At 35.7% G+C, this 15025-nt stretch overlaps 3 protein-coding genes across 5 annotated transcripts in view; 1 reads left to right on the plus strand and 2 right to left on the minus strand.

Moving 5' to 3' along the window:
• The first annotated feature begins 307 nt into the window (after positions 1 to 307).
• On the plus strand, positions 308 to 7439 carry LOC112524437 (rac-like GTP-binding protein RAC1). 3 transcript variants are annotated; one of them, XM_025134246.1, is made up of 8 exons: positions 308 to 376; positions 489 to 759; positions 2666 to 2753; positions 2838 to 2947; positions 3830 to 3893; positions 4509 to 4573; positions 5975 to 6040; positions 7056 to 7439. In XM_025134246.1, the coding sequence occupies exons 2-8, from the start codon at positions 661 to 663 to the stop codon at positions 7158 to 7160; spliced, it is 597 nt and encodes a 198-aa protein (XP_024990014.1). In that variant the 5' UTR covers positions 308 to 376; positions 489 to 660; the 3' UTR covers positions 7161 to 7439. The 3 variants fall into 3 exon arrangements, with proteins under 3 accessions (XP_024990014.1, XP_024990013.1, XP_024990015.1); XM_025134245.1 differs by lacking the exon at positions 308 to 376 and having other exon boundaries at positions 396 to 759; XM_025134247.1 differs by lacking the exons at positions 308 to 376; positions 489 to 759 and adding an exon at positions 1290 to 1342.
• A 1496-nt stretch (positions 7440 to 8935) lies between these two features.
• LOC112525053 (putative late blight resistance protein homolog R1B-14) lies at positions 8936 to 11581 on the minus strand. Its single transcript, XM_025134993.1, has one exon. It carries the CDS (start codon positions 11579 to 11581, stop codon positions 8936 to 8938), a length of 2646 nt encoding a protein of 881 aa, XP_024990761.1.
• Positions 11582 to 13525: 1944 nt separating this feature from the next.
• Positions 13526 to 15025, minus strand: part of LOC112525054 (putative late blight resistance protein homolog R1A-10) — a 2460-nt gene continuing 960 nt past the window's right edge. Inside the window, exon 2 of the mRNA XM_025134994.1 lies at positions 13526 to 15013. Coding sequence (XP_024990762.1) covers positions 13579 to 15013 — 1435 coding nt within the window. The 3' untranslated portion in view covers positions 13526 to 13578. The remainder of the gene's footprint in view (positions 15014 to 15025) is intronic.

Below are 15025 nucleotides of genomic sequence, written 5' to 3' on the forward strand. Positions count from 1 at the left end.
ATAGTTTAGTACATAATGATTAAGTGGTCAGAATAATTAAAAAGCTCTCATGATATAGTGTAAAATGAAATATAATTGTTTGGTAATTATCTACAACGAAATCAAGGTACTGAATGATTAAGAGACCCATGATATAAAATTATTTAGAGGGTTTTAGAACCATTAAAAAATAGATTTTTTTTTGTTAAACAAAATTTACCTCTTAACAATTGAGATGAAAAATAATATAAAAATTTATAGCATCTTAATTATACAAAATTGACAACATTTAGGAACATTGAAAATCTTTGAAAAGGACTAATATCAATTATCAAGCAATATAGCTGGCTGCCAAAAGCTACTGCAACTCTCTCTCTCTCTCTCTCTCTCTCCAGAGGTGCTTCCCATTTCTTTCTGCACACAAAACCCACACAAAAACACACATTATTCATATGAAATTATTCATAATCGATGAATGTGGCTACTAATTTAGGTTTTTGTTTGTGCAGTTAGTGTGAAATCATTCTAGGGTTTTTCTTTTTTGGGAGATTTTGCAGTTTTTCTTGACTTGAAGTCTAGAGGGAAGAGGAGTTAATCAAGGCGAAGAACAAGAATATTCATTGAATTTGGTCGTCGGAGGTCAAAGTCAAACTCCGGTTACCGGGAAAAAGGAAGTCAAGAATGAGCGCATCTCGGTTTATCAAGTGTGTGACGGTCGGCGATGGTGCTGTTGGGAAGACGTGTATGCTTATTTCTTACACCAGCAACACTTTCCCCACTGTAAAGTCAACTCTATCTCGAATTGATTTCTTGAGTTCTTGTGTTGATTTATTTGTTTTCATTTTCAAGAAACTAATTTTGCCCTAGGTTGATGTTCATCGGTTCTATCCTGACCTAATTTGTTCTTGATTTGAATCAAAAGATGATTTGTGGTTAAAACAGTTTTCAGTTTGACTTTTGGAAATTGATATGAAATTATTCAATTGTAGGAAAGTTTCTTGCTGATCTTTTTGTTAATTATTTCTTAAATTGTGTTTTTATTTTCTGTGGAGAAATTTCTTTATGAACATGTTTTTATGGTTGTTTTTAATTTTTTATTGTGTGAAAAATATTCCCTAACTTGACTCTTGAACTTTTTGGCATTTTTGAATTTGAATTTATTTGTTTTAATGAGAATTGAATAATTGTGGTGTATTAGATGTACCTACATTTGGGGTCTGTGAATGCAACTTGTTTGAAATAAATGGGGATAAGAGATATGGCCATATGGGAGATGGCCAACTATCACATTTTGTCCACATAGGCCTCCCTCCCTCCCTACCTGCCTCCACCCTTGATAGGGTCAACAATCACACCGAAAATGGTAAATTGCCGGAAAAAGAAGAAACCGAAGAAACATTATTTACGTGGTTTCAACAATAGAGGGAGAGAACAAAAAAAGGAGAATAAGGAAACCCCTATCAACGTTCAATCTAAAAAGTAGATGGCTCAAATTTGAACGTAACTGTCCCTTTAATCGTGAATTTAGTTTTCGCAAACTTTAACCGGCCCTATTATTCACAAACGTTGGATTAAACTAAACGGATGGTTTGGATGGGTTCCCTTGTTCTCCCCTTTTGTGTTCTCTCTTGAACCATCCCTTGAGCAATATGCCTCATCTATGGTTGGTTTTTGGATTTTATTGTTCAAATGTGAATTTTTAGTAGTATATTCACAAAAGGAAGACTAGCTCCTATTATAAGTAGACCGGATAGAAAATGGATAAAAATGGATAAAAATGGAAAACTGTCATCCTAACCTATCGAAGATTTTTTCCATCAAAGTTTGGGCTGCAAATTTATACCCGGATCCAAGGTTCCATGTCTAACAAATCCCCTCACCCTTGTACCCACATACAAGCTGCACCATGAAATGAATGAGTTAGGTTTACATTGGTGATTCTAATAACAATTGTTGTAGAGATGTTATAGTTTAAAGTTTAGACTTTGGCAGTGTAAACCATGGAAGAAAGGTTTCCACGTCATAATTGTATGGATCTCACCACTATGGTTCATGTAGGTGTACTTCTAGAGAGCTTTTGAGTAGATCCCGGTCCTTGTGAACAAAATCTTCCTTTATTGCTAGTTTTCTACTTATTTAAAGAATCTTCTGGTAATTAGTTTTGTGAGTGGGAGACATATTTGAAACTCTTTTGGGGATGAAAACTTATATGGATAAAGTATATAGTTGGTGGCCCCCCAGACCCATTATCCTAAATAAATATTTCTTTGTGGTGAAGGAAACAAGAGGAAGATGTGGGATTTGTTTAAAAGTTATGTATGTGCTTTCTTTTGTAGTTTCTACTCATTTACCTCCCTTTCTTCATTTCACCATTATGGGGGTACTTTTTCATTTTGTTTCACATCATAGGACCCATAATCACGATTTATTTTCTTTGGACACAAAAGTTGTTAAATGACATAACGAATGAACATGACTTAAAATTATTGTGTGTGTTTGTTATGTGGTAATACCGTAATAGGAATGATACTTTCTTGGAAGCAAATAATTTCAATATGTATATAATTTCATGCATGATGCAAGAGAATGTTGACCATCTATTTCCTCTTAATTGATCAATACGGATTCTGATGGGACAATAACCTTCATCGATTGATATCTTACATGTCTATATGTATGATAACAGGATTACGTGCCAACGGTTTTCGACAATTTTAGCGCAAATGTGGTGGTAGATGGGAGTACTGTTAATCTTGGCTTGTGGGATACTGCAGGTTGATTAATTAGTTGCTTATAACTTTGACAAAAGTCGTTTTTGTAAATCTTTTGTTGTAAAACTATGTTACTGTTTTGAGCAGGCCAAGAAGACTACAATAGATTGAGACCTTTGAGCTATCGTGGTGCTGATGTCTTCATACTTGCATTTTCTCTCATTAGCAAGGCTAGCTATGAGAACGTCTCCAAAAAGGTGATTCCGTCTTTGTTGGTATTTTTTTTGTTAACAAGACTAAGTTTTGTGTACATTTTCATTAATAAAATGCTTGCACAGTTAACTTAATCTAACTAATTTAAAGTTTTCATAACACCAGTTTAGTTTTGTTGGTGGTTTCAGGTGTCGAGGAAAACCGAATTGAATTGGATGTATTAAACTGAGATTAAATTGATTAATCATTTATTTACCAAAAACAACCCAATTTTATTATTAAACAAAAGAAATTATTTAACTTTAATAGAATTGAATTGGATTATTCATATTAAATTGAATTTAAATTGATAAATCATTTACTTACCAATAACAACCCAGTTTTATTTATAATGAAAGAAATTATTCCACTTTATTTATAATAAAAAAGTAACCAGAGCTTGTTTGCAATGCTATTTCAAGGTTTTGTGTTTGAATGACTTATCTTGTATAATAATTATCTAGTTACCAAAATAATAATTTTCAATATTTTTTACTAAAATAATTAAGTTGTGTTAATAATAAAAACGAGTTATATCTTTCCAAAGGTTTATTAGGATCAATCAGGTTTGGTTCTGCCCAAACATAACCAACCCAAGCCACCTATGCTTCTATTTTTCTAGGTTCAAATATTGACTTCCAAATTTGATGTCAAAATGGTTCTTTTTACAAGTTTTAACATGAAAAACCATTCTTTTTGGAGCATTTGATGTAGCCATGCTATCCTTATTTGAAAAGTCAGTATTTATCATTTTAACCTCTAAAGTTGCATTGTCTATTTTTCTTTGGTATATGCGTATAATTTTTTGGTGCACGATTGGAGGTTATCAATGCTGCTTGTTCAACTAACACACAATAAATCCGTGTCCTGTTTTTTGTAATGTTCAGTGGATTCCTGAATTGAGGCACTATGCACCCGGCGTTCCAATTATCCTTGTTGGAACAAAGCTCGGTTAGATTTCTTTAACCTTCATTACAAATGAACAAGTGCAATTATTATCTCGTTCTATCCATGATTTTACATTTGGCTTATCATACTTCATTTAGGTCTGTCTGTTGGTTAAATATATTGAGTATATTTTGTTCTTCAGTTATCATAGCTAGATGTCCTAAAGATCAATTTACGCATAACCTCCACATAGAAAATGGAGGCTAGATTTCATGAATGACCATAAAATTCTTGAAATTTGCTGTGATGCTTGAAATCTTAGAGATTTAATGATGTCCCTTTATAGTCGATGTCTAACACTAGTATATTATAGATTTAACATTCATATATTTCATTCATTGCAAAAATGAGATGCTTTTCAATTACTTTGAGACTTCCAAATGTTTGCTTTTTGCAATTTTGTGGGAGATCGAAGTCAATATAGACAAAACAACTGTATAGTATCAAAGCTACATCTTACTATCAAGAACTTGCTCAACGAAAAAACTGTTTATATTTCTTTTATTTTGCATCAAGGAAAAAAATGAAATACAAGCCATAATGGTTGCTTTTACTCTCTTCTTTTCCATCACTATGTGATGTTCATGGTCAATGACCCTAAAATTTCATCTTTTATAGATCTTCGGGATGATAAACAATTCTTGAACGACCATCCTGGTGCAGTTCCAATTACAACGGCTCAGGTACACTACGTTTCATCTTGTTCAGCTTCATTGATGTATCTCTTAATTAAGATGAAAAATGCTTAGAGGCCACCTCACACACAAGCCTCAATTACATCCACTTTGTGGGCAGTATCATCATAAGATATACTGCAATCTTTTTTGGTTTCATACGGTAAGGTGCAATCTTTTAGAAAGAAAAAAAACCAACTTCTTTTATTGTTAGGGAATAGTCTTTAAGATATCTTATGTGATTAGTGGTGCATAGGAAGAGGCATCCTTGACTCAAATCCTATATATGTCCACCTAGTGGGATTCTCATGTGTGTTATTCATCATATTTGATAACTTTTAACTGTTGTTCAGTTTGATATCTGAAGGTGCAATCTTTTACTTCTCTAAGTTTTTAGAGTTCTAGCTACCCTTATCAACAAGGCAAAAATTCTTCAAGGTATTACACACGATGAATGACTACGAAATCGGTCTCCTTTATTAAGAAAGACAATCATTGAAACATATGATGTACCTCTAATTGGAATTAGCAAGTAGTCAATGGTATTCACCTCCCCATACCCTACTTGCTAGTGGGATTTACTCGGTCAGTTTGGGTTGGTTTTACCTACTTGTAATAATGCATTAGCCACTTGTACTCCCCTTACCACAACCTCATATATTGACTTCTAGGGTATAACAACGTTAGACATGAGTAATGTATAAGGAGATTTTCTCACACGGTCTTCATCTATTTTCACTTAGTGGGCCTTTCATCTATTCACTTAGTGGGCCTTACATGTGTGCACTATTGAACGTCTAGAATACCTGGGATTGTTTGGCTCTATACCCATATGTTGGAGGTTCTAACTTCTGTTATTATTAGGAAAAATAGTCCTCAAGATATTCCACAACATGAATAATGGTTAAGAACTTGTTGACACAATCCCCATCTATTACCACTTATTGGGCCTTAACAGAACATGTATTGTTGTATGCACTATATTCATCGTTTGAGATGCACCCAATCCAGTTTTGGCTTTATACCGGAAAGTGCAATATTTATTTAAAGGCCTAGATCCCCTTATAATTAGTAATAGAATTTTGTAGTTAGCAGAACTTTTTCGTAAGCCAGGGTCTTCACAGAAGCAACCTCTTATGAAAAGGCAGTGTGCATCTTACCTTCTCTAGATCCCACTTCGCGTGAACTTCATTGGGTGCGTTTGGTTTGGTCTATAACTCTTCACATATGAATAAGTTATAAGTCTTAAGAAAGAGGCTTCTTCACAAGCGAGTCCTATATACTTCGACGAGTGGGCCCTACATTCTTTGTTATAAAATGCTTTTTATGCTTTTTTAAGCACTATCTATCTTATGGAAAATATTGCATATTGGTAATACAATTGATATTTATCTTATTATACTTGCACAGGGAGAGGAGCTGAAGAAGCTAATTGGTGCCCCGGCTTACATAGAGTGTAGTTCAAAAACACAGCAGGTGATGTTTCATTTATGCATATCATATGTATATCAGTATACTTTATCCGTCCCATAAAAATTGCAGTGTTTGACTTACGATTACGCAAACGTCTAAGATATCCTTCAATAGCATTGGGGGTTGCTATGTTTGACTTACAATTTGACAATTAATCAAATGCCTAAGACATCCTTCAATAACAATAACGTAAATAGATAAATCTTAACTTGAAACTTTCCAAATCCTTTTTGCAAGTCTGGGGTCTTCTCGGAAACAATCTCTCTGCCTATTGGGATAGAGGAAAGGTCTGACTACATTTACCCCCCCACCCCACACACACACACACAATAAAAGACCTGACCTCCGAGCGAAATATACAGGGTTTGTTTAGTTTGGTTTATGAAATGGAAATTACATATAATTCCTATTTCCTATAAAATTGCATTATTTGACTTGATAGTTTGACAAATAAGGAATTTGTCAAATTACTAAACTATCCATCAACAACATAATAGGGAAAAGTAGGTAATCTTTACTTTTACCTTGAAACTGTGACAAATAAGGAATTTGTTATCTTCATGGGACATCTGAAAAAAATGTAGCGATTTTCGTGGGACATCTGAAATTGAAAAAAAAAGTTGCAATTTTCGTAGGACAGGTGTGTACTCTTCGATGGTGGGCGAATGGTTAATCTTAAGTTGAAACTTTGCCTTAAGTTGAAACTTTGCCCAAGAAGAAAGCTTGCAGTTTTCATGGGACACCTGAAAATAGAAAGGAGAATGTCCAAATTTCTAATTTAGTTTGTCGCCAAATATGTGTCCGCCTTTAAAAGCAAGTGCCTACTTTCCATTTATACCCTTAATTATGAGATATAGACATTCATTACTCCCTCAATTGCTAAGGTAAAATTGTCATTTAGTAACATCTCTAAAACCGTGTGCATTTTTCCTTGTGGACATTTGTTTTGGGACGGAGGGAGTAAACAGTTCCATGGTCAACCGTGATCTTGATCAAGACCTTGCTTTGGTTGTTGCAGAATGTGAAGGCCGTTTTTGATGCAGCCATTAAAGTGGTTCTGCAGCCACCGAAGCAAAAGAAGAAAAAGAAGCGAAAGGGTCAAAGGGCGTGCTCGATACTGTGAGTTTTGGACATGATTCTAGTCGGAAAATGGGATGAAAGTTGACTTTTCATTGATGAATGGTGAAGTGCTGATTACCCTTTATATAGTTTTTGATGAACTGCTCACCTTTTTTTTTGTGTCTTGAAAACAGGATATGTTGTGTAAGTTGATATATGTAATTCTTTAACACCAAATAGTTGAGACTTTGGGACTATTTGGGTAATATGTAATATGGTTTTTATGTAGATTGTGGCAACATGTTGATTTTATGAGGGCTGGAAATGAAATTTTACATCTGAATGGTTATTGCATGCTTAAATTAGTTGCTGTTCAATACCAGGTTCCATGTTCTCTAGGCCTGGTTCACTCCTTTTTTTGTCTTTATGAAGTCAAAATTTTGACTTTTGCTGGTCAAACATTTTGTTGTTCAAATGAGTTCCACTTCATCTGGATAAAAATCCCCCAGAAGTACACTCTTCTTGTTCCATTTCAGGATTAAAAAAATCTGAACTGTATGCCCATGTGAATTCTATGGTTTCTTGGATCATATCATGGTATCGGCTGATACCACGATAGGATCCAAGACAATTCATGTGGGCGTACAAGTTAAGATCTATCACAAGATTTATAGTCGATCCAAATTCAGTTTTCATTTTGAGCATGGGTTTGAATTCTATTTGTAAAAGAAACGTTGAATGATGGGTGGTTAAGTGGTTGTAGTCGAGTACAACACATTTTACATATTAAACGATTAGATGTGAGTTATTATACAACCCTTTTACATTTGTACAACATTATCTCAACCGTCCATTAATTTGATAAATATGTGATTTTATAAAAGTTTTGATTGTTTTCTAATATAAAATATTGGTCATACTTAATGAATTATAGTCATTTTTCATAAATATTCAAATCATAATAAATGAACTCTCATTATTTCCATAAATAAATGAAACTATTTTATTATTGAGCATTTTGACTATATTCATAAGTGAATATTAAGTTGAATCGGTAAGTTGAATCGGTCCGATTAGAGACATTTGAATGATTAAGTCCAACCATTTTACTTCGACCATTTCAAAATAGGTGTCCATAGTTTTATAGATATATAGGGGGTGTTTGGGATTGCTTATCTGAAACATATGCTTTTCTAAAAAAAACACTTATCAACTTATTATAAGTCAGAAGGGTTTAACTTATACATAACCTTCTTATTACCAGTTTGACATCGGTATAAGTTGTTTATCCAAACACTCAAAAGTTTTGGACCGGGCTTCGGGTTCTTTGGAACAGGCTTTTTCGGATCAGGCTCGGGACAGGGCAGGGCCAGGCTTCGGGATTTAGCTTTTTTTTTTATGCATCTATCTACACTATACAGGACCAGCAGCCGTCTCTGTCCTGTCTCCGGCTTTGCGTGTTTGATTTCTACCATTTTGATATTGGTATGTTTCATTCTTTGACTTCTTGGTTCAATTTTCTCGTGGGGTGTGCAATTTATTTCAACATTTATGACATTTTGGTAGGGGTAGGGGATAAGATCATAAGAGACGTAATTACCATCACCTTATGAACACCAAGTGTTCGATAGAATTCCCCAATGAGTACATTAGTCGTGTTAAGCAAGTGTAGTAACAAGATATAGTTATTTACCACCCTAAAGTAATCTCATAGATTAGATCCAACTTCAGAATGGAAAGAATCACTAAATAAAACGAGAAAGAAACACAAACTACACTACTACAACTGTTAGTACATTAATGGGGTCACTTGCGACTCGACATGAACTTAACATGTTCTCATTCAGACTTTGAACCCTCATGTCGAGACAAATAGAAGGATAACTCCATTCCATCAACAGTGATATTCAGCTCATTGTTTCCCGCATCGCGTTGTTCTTGTTGAATTCTTTCTACAGATTCCACAACAGAGTTGCTCCTGCTGTCCGTTTCAATAAGCTCAAGCGTCGCGATTTCCCCTATTTCAAGGGGGATCTCTTCCAGATTGTAGCAGTTCAACAATGATAATCGTTTGAGACATGGGAAGCTTGTAGTAGAGGCTTCCCAGTGTTTGATATTTATACTCTGAAGCGTCAAGAGTTTTAGTTGTCGAAACTGCTGCTCACATGAATCCCATTGTGTTCCCGTAAAGGCATCGAATTTTAGCTTGAGAACCTCCAGGTTAGGTAATGATTGAATGATTGACATATGGCTCCATGGTAGAAAACAAAATACGAGTGTAAGTTTTTTCAAAGTTGCAGGGAACAAAATATGATTCTGTCGCAAACCCGACCCCCTTAACTTCAAGGTTTCAAGGTAAGGGAGCAACTCAAAGTGATATCCGTCATCCTTGAAACAACTTAATGCAAGCTTCTTGATGCTGGGAAAACATTTCTGAAGATTATCTACCCCATCTTTGAACACCACATTCGAAATGGATTGCAAATTCATCGGTTTTCCAATATAAGAAAGATAAAGCAAGGTGTTACTCCACAAATGCCTCAAATTTACCAACTCTTGTATGTTATGAGCAAAACGCTCACTGACAAAAGGATCTGTTTGAAGAATGAGGGTTTGAAGGTTCCATAATTTGCATATTGAGTATGGGAATTTAGATGAATACCAAATTGCAAGGTACCTTAAGTGGACTAGTAATACCAACTCCTGTGCAAAATCATTCAATAGATAGCTTTGTAGATCTAACACCTTAAGAAGCAGAAAGGAACATGCAATGACTTCAATCGAGCGTATCTTCTTATGAAAGCACAAAAGCGATTGAATGGTTTGGGTGGGGAAGAAAGTGAAGTTCACAATGCTGATGTCTTCATTTGTGAACACGTGGCGTGGACTACCTGTAATAACCTCACGAAGTTGAGAAGACAATCGCGGAGAATCTATTTTAAGGAAGAATCTTTCTTCCTTTGCTTTTTGCAGGCATAGTTCCCTCACAAGATCATGGAGTTTACAAGCTTTCACATCACCAATTACATTCCTCTTTGCAGCAATTACAAGATTTCTGTTGATTAGATCCATAAGGTAAGCCTTTGCAATATCCTCCAAGCTTCGATTTTCAGCTTCTTCAATAAATCCCTCAGCTACCCATAACCATATCAACTTTTCTACAACAAACCCGAAGTCTTCTGGGAAGCCTCCTAGATAAAGAAAGCACTCTCTCAAGCGATGAGGTAAATGRTGGTAACTTAAAGCTAGTGTTTCCAGGTTTCCTTTGTGGTCATTAACAATGTATGAACCGATGCTACAAGCAATTTTTTCCCACAAATCTTTKCTCATTGGTTCTTTTGCTAGAACTCCTGCCATGACAACCAATGAAAGAGGTAGTCCCTGACATTTTTTTGCAATWTGCATTCCGGGTTTAATCAACCRCTCGGGACACTCATCGCCRTGGAACACCTTCTGTTTCAATAGCTCCCAGCTTTCTTCTTCTGTCAAATAAGACAAGGAGTGGACAAACCCGTGTGGTTTTACATGCAACGCAACTTCATTGAGGCGACTTGTGAGCAGAATTCTACTTCCCGTGTTCTCATGGGGAAGAAACAATTTCAATTCATCCCATGCCTCAATGCTCCAGATATCATCAATCACAATCAAATATCTCCTACCTATTAGGTTCTTGTGCAACTTCTCACGAAGTTTAGACTCGTTTTTTTTTTCAAGGTCTTGAACACCCATGGATGTCAGAATTTGAATCAACAAATGTCTTTTTTTATATGTTTGAGAAACAGTAACCCATGCACGGACATGAAAATGATACTTGAAAAAACAATCATTGAATAGTTTAGTAGCCAGGGTAGTCTTACCTAGTCCGCCCATACCTACAATAGAGATGACACTCAGTTGTTTTGTATCTTCAGCAATTTTGTCCCGTACGATCTTAGCATCACGATCAAGCCCCACAATAATTTCTTCCAATGGTTTCCTTGTTCCTAAATGACTTCTGGTACTGGAAGTACTTCTACCAGCATCATCCTCATCAGCAGACTGAGTTTTGAGGTGGTCGATTCTTGAAGACGAATCCATCTTTATGTTATCAATGTTGATAGTCATGAATTCCACCTTGATAGATTTGATGGATCTCATAACATTGTTAAGATCCAGGGAGATTTGAAAGACATCTGATCTAGGGGAAAGTCCTATGTTTGTCAAGTGAACAGCAGATATAAATAAATCAATCATATCTTGTGCTTTTTCTGCTGCATCTTTGAATCTTCCCTTGAGATCTCTAACTTTTTTAAGCTCATATAGGTGAGGATGATGTTGATGGATATTGGAAAGGATTTGAATGATGGAGGCAAGCTCTTGATAAAGCAGTTGGAACTGATGCCTTTCAGATAAAACCATTGGATTGTTATTGATGAGTGGATGATGGTTGCCATGGATGAGCTTCTTCAAGCTGTCCATGAACATCTGGAGACCTGTGAATGCCATCTTGTTTGTTCAGATCTTGAAGAACAATATTTAATTGTGTGATAGTGAAGTGTCTTGTTGGGTTGAGCCAAAGAAGGTATCCGTTAAGTTGACTTTGATTCAATAGTTTTGGAAGCATATTAATTAATCCTCGTGTAGCTCAGAAATATTTTAGATTAAATAATTGTTAGGTTAGTTGTTTTTATTAGTAAATCGCGATTTCGATGTATTTTTGTATTCAACTATTATTTCGGCATCTAATTTTATTCGTGTTTGAATTTTTGTGTTGCGAACTTTTAATCGACAAATATGGTCTCACTAACCCGGGATCACTGGATGGTGCCATATGACGGGGTCAAAGGCTCGTGCCTCTTGTGGGGTCTTAGGGGTAGCACGCCCTTGATGGGTATTTATCAATGTTTGCAAGCCTTGATGAAAGATACATCGGCTCATGAAACGACATACTGACGTGCTATCAACTGATAAATCGAGATGATCCTTGAATGAATTTCATGATATCCTGAAAGTTTAGGGTCAAAATATACCTTAAGGAAAACGAGCTCTCCCCCGATTTCAATTTTTATCCAGGTTCTATACTCATTGTTTTCTTACTATTACAAATTCCATAGTGTCTTGGATCATATCGTGGTATAAAACAGAATTATGGAAACTGAAAACATCTTTATGATAACATGTGTGTCCATAATCCAATCCGATTCCATGATAGGATCTAAGAAAATTCTCATAGGCGTGTAGTTATGAATTATCATAAGATTTACAATCAATCCAAATTCATTTTGCATTTTAAACGTGTATGAATTCCATGATATCTTGTGTGCATTAACAACTGTCTTTGTCCTATCTCCGGCTTTGGGAGCGATTTCTGCTTCGAGCTCTGAGTTGCCATTTTTGTGACTATATATGTGCTTGATTTCTTCCATTTTGGTATTGGTATGTTTCATTCTTTGACTTCTTGGCTACTTATATGTTCAATTTCTAGTGGGCCTGGCTTGCAATTTTTTGGAAACGGTAAAATTGATTTAGGTTTTTTTTACTTTAAAACCTTCCTAACCGGGGTTTTGAGGTAGCTTTTTTTGGTTTAAAAAATGTTAGTAACCAATTTTTAGAAGTTAGATGGTTTATTTATTCAAAAAACAAAGTTCAGGGACTTAATCATTTAAAATGAAAAAGTTCAATGGGTTTTTCACTCAAAAAAATAGTTCTGAATGAAAAAACAGTTCAGACTTGATCTTAAATGACAATCTTCATGGTTTTGTTCATATTTATCTTGCCTTGCCATGCTTTAATTTGTTCATGTTCATTTTAAGCTCATTTCTTATGGTTGGGTAAGTTTGTAATTTTCTCATTGTTCTTATTTGCCAATGTTAATGCTACTGTGCTTCTAGTGAAGACTTCAATCTATGTGATCATCAGTGCATTCATGGCCGAAACAGGTAACATCATGCTCACTCTACTGTGCATGTGCCAAACGTTCTTCGTAAACCAACAAACACGAACACAGTTGCGCAAAAGTCAGCTGTAATCTCACAGATATATACTCTAATTCAATAAGAACATACTTAATAGGGTAATTATGGGAACCGGTAACCATAAGTGACTCGCATGATCGTGCACCCTTCAAAGACATGAATGATATAAACATACCACACAATCCCTTGTTTGGAATCTCACATGATCATGTATATGAAGCTGCGCAGAAAAGCGGAAGTTTAGTGTTAAACCATAGCCTTCTCAAAATATCAAAAACAAACTTATAATAGGCATTCTAGACTCTAATGTTAATGAGCTTTCGCTCAGCCATCACCCGTTATTCATTAACAGTAATATTGACATTTTGTACAATTCATTCTCCCCCTCATAATGCTATATTCCGTCATTATCAGCTCCTCAATTGTATCGATTTCAAGCACTGCTTGAACTGAGCCAACACAAATTAACAGAAACACGAGAGCAAACGACAGTTGAGAGTTGAGAGTGAACATGAACTCAACGAATTTTCATTCTGACTCTGAATCCTCATGCTGAGATAAATAAAAGGATAACTCCATTCTATCAACAGTGATCTTCAGCTCATAGTTTCCCATATCGTGTTGTTCTTGTTGMATTCTTTTGACAGATTCCACAACGGAGTTGCTCCAGCTGTCAGTTTCAATATGCTCAAGCGTTGCGATCTCCCCTATTTCAAGAGGGATCTCTTCCAGATTTTTGCATTTCAACAATGATAATTGTTTAAGACATGGGAAGCTTGTACTAGAGGCTTCCCAGTGTTTGATATCTAACCTCTCAAGCGTCAAGAGTTTTAGTTGCCGAAACTGCTGCTCGCTTGCATCCCATTGTCTTCCCACAAACGCATAGTCTTTTAGTTTGAGAACCTCCAGGTTAGGTAATGATTGAATGATTGAAACATTGCTCCATGGTAGTAAACAATATACAAGTGTAAGTTTTTTCAAAGTTGCAGGGAATGAAATGTGATTCTGTTGCAAGCTCGACCCGTGTAACTCCAAGGTTTCAAGGTAAGGGAGTAATTCAAAGTGATATTCGTCATCCTTGAAACAACCCAATGCTAGCTTCTTGATGCTGGGAAAACATTTCGGAAAATTATCTACCCCATCATTGAACAACACATACGAAACGGATTGCAAATTCATTGGTTTTCCAATATAAGGAAGAGAAAGCACGACGTTACTCCACAAATGCCTCAGATTTACCAAATCTGTTATGTTACGAGGTAAATGCATATTTTTTAAAGAAGATGTTTTAAGAATGAGGGTTTGAAGGCTCCATAATTTGCATACTGAGTTTGGGAATTCGGGTGAAAACCAAATTGCAAGGTACCTTAAGTGGACTAGTAATGCTAACCCCTCTGCAGAATCATGCAATTGACATTTTTGTAGATCTAACACCCTTAGAAGCACAAAACAATGTGCAATGGATTTAATCGAGTGCATGTGCCTGCGCTTATGACAGCACAAAACCGATCGAATGGTTGGGGTGGGGAAGTGAGTGTTGTCCACAATGCTGATATCTTCATTTGTGATCACGCGGCGTTGTTGATACAATGGCTGAGATTCTATTTTAAGGAAGAATCCTTCTTCTTTTGCTTTCTGCAGGCATAGTTCCCTCACAAGATCATGAAGATTACAAGCCTTTACATCACCAATTACATTCCTCTTTACAGTAATTACAAGATTTCTGTTGATTAGATCCATAAGGTAAGCCTTTGCAGTATCCTCCAAGCTTCGATTTTCAGCTTCTTCAATAAACCCCTCAGCTACCCATAACCATATCAACTTTTCCACAACAAACCCAAAGTCTTCTGGGAAGCCTCCTAGATAAAGAAAGCACTCTCTCAAGTGATGAGGTAAATGATGGTAACTTAAAGCTAGTGTTTCCAGGATTCCTTTGTGGTCATTAACAATGTATGAACCGATGCTACAAGCAATT

The sequence above is a fragment of the Cynara cardunculus genome (assembly GCF_001531365.2).
Source record: "Cynara cardunculus var. scolymus isolate 2C chromosome LG 13, CcrdV1, whole genome shotgun sequence".
In the NCBI taxonomy this organism is placed as follows: Eukaryota; Viridiplantae; Streptophyta; class Magnoliopsida; order Asterales; family Asteraceae; genus Cynara; species Cynara cardunculus.

Excerpts from the sequence above, each read along its gene's own strand:
- LOC112524437 (XM_025134246.1), top strand. The coding sequence starts at position 661 with ATGAGCGCATCTCGGTTTATCAAGTGTGTGACGGTCGGCGATGGTGCT. Across the intron at positions 760-2,665 it reads CCAGCAACACTTTCCCCACT|GATTACGTGCCAACGGTTTT; the intron begins GTAAAGTCAACT and ends GTATGATAACAG. Across the intron at positions 2,754-2,837 it reads TGGCTTGTGGGATACTGCAG|GCCAAGAAGACTACAATAGA; the intron begins GTTGATTAATTA and ends TGTTTTGAGCAG.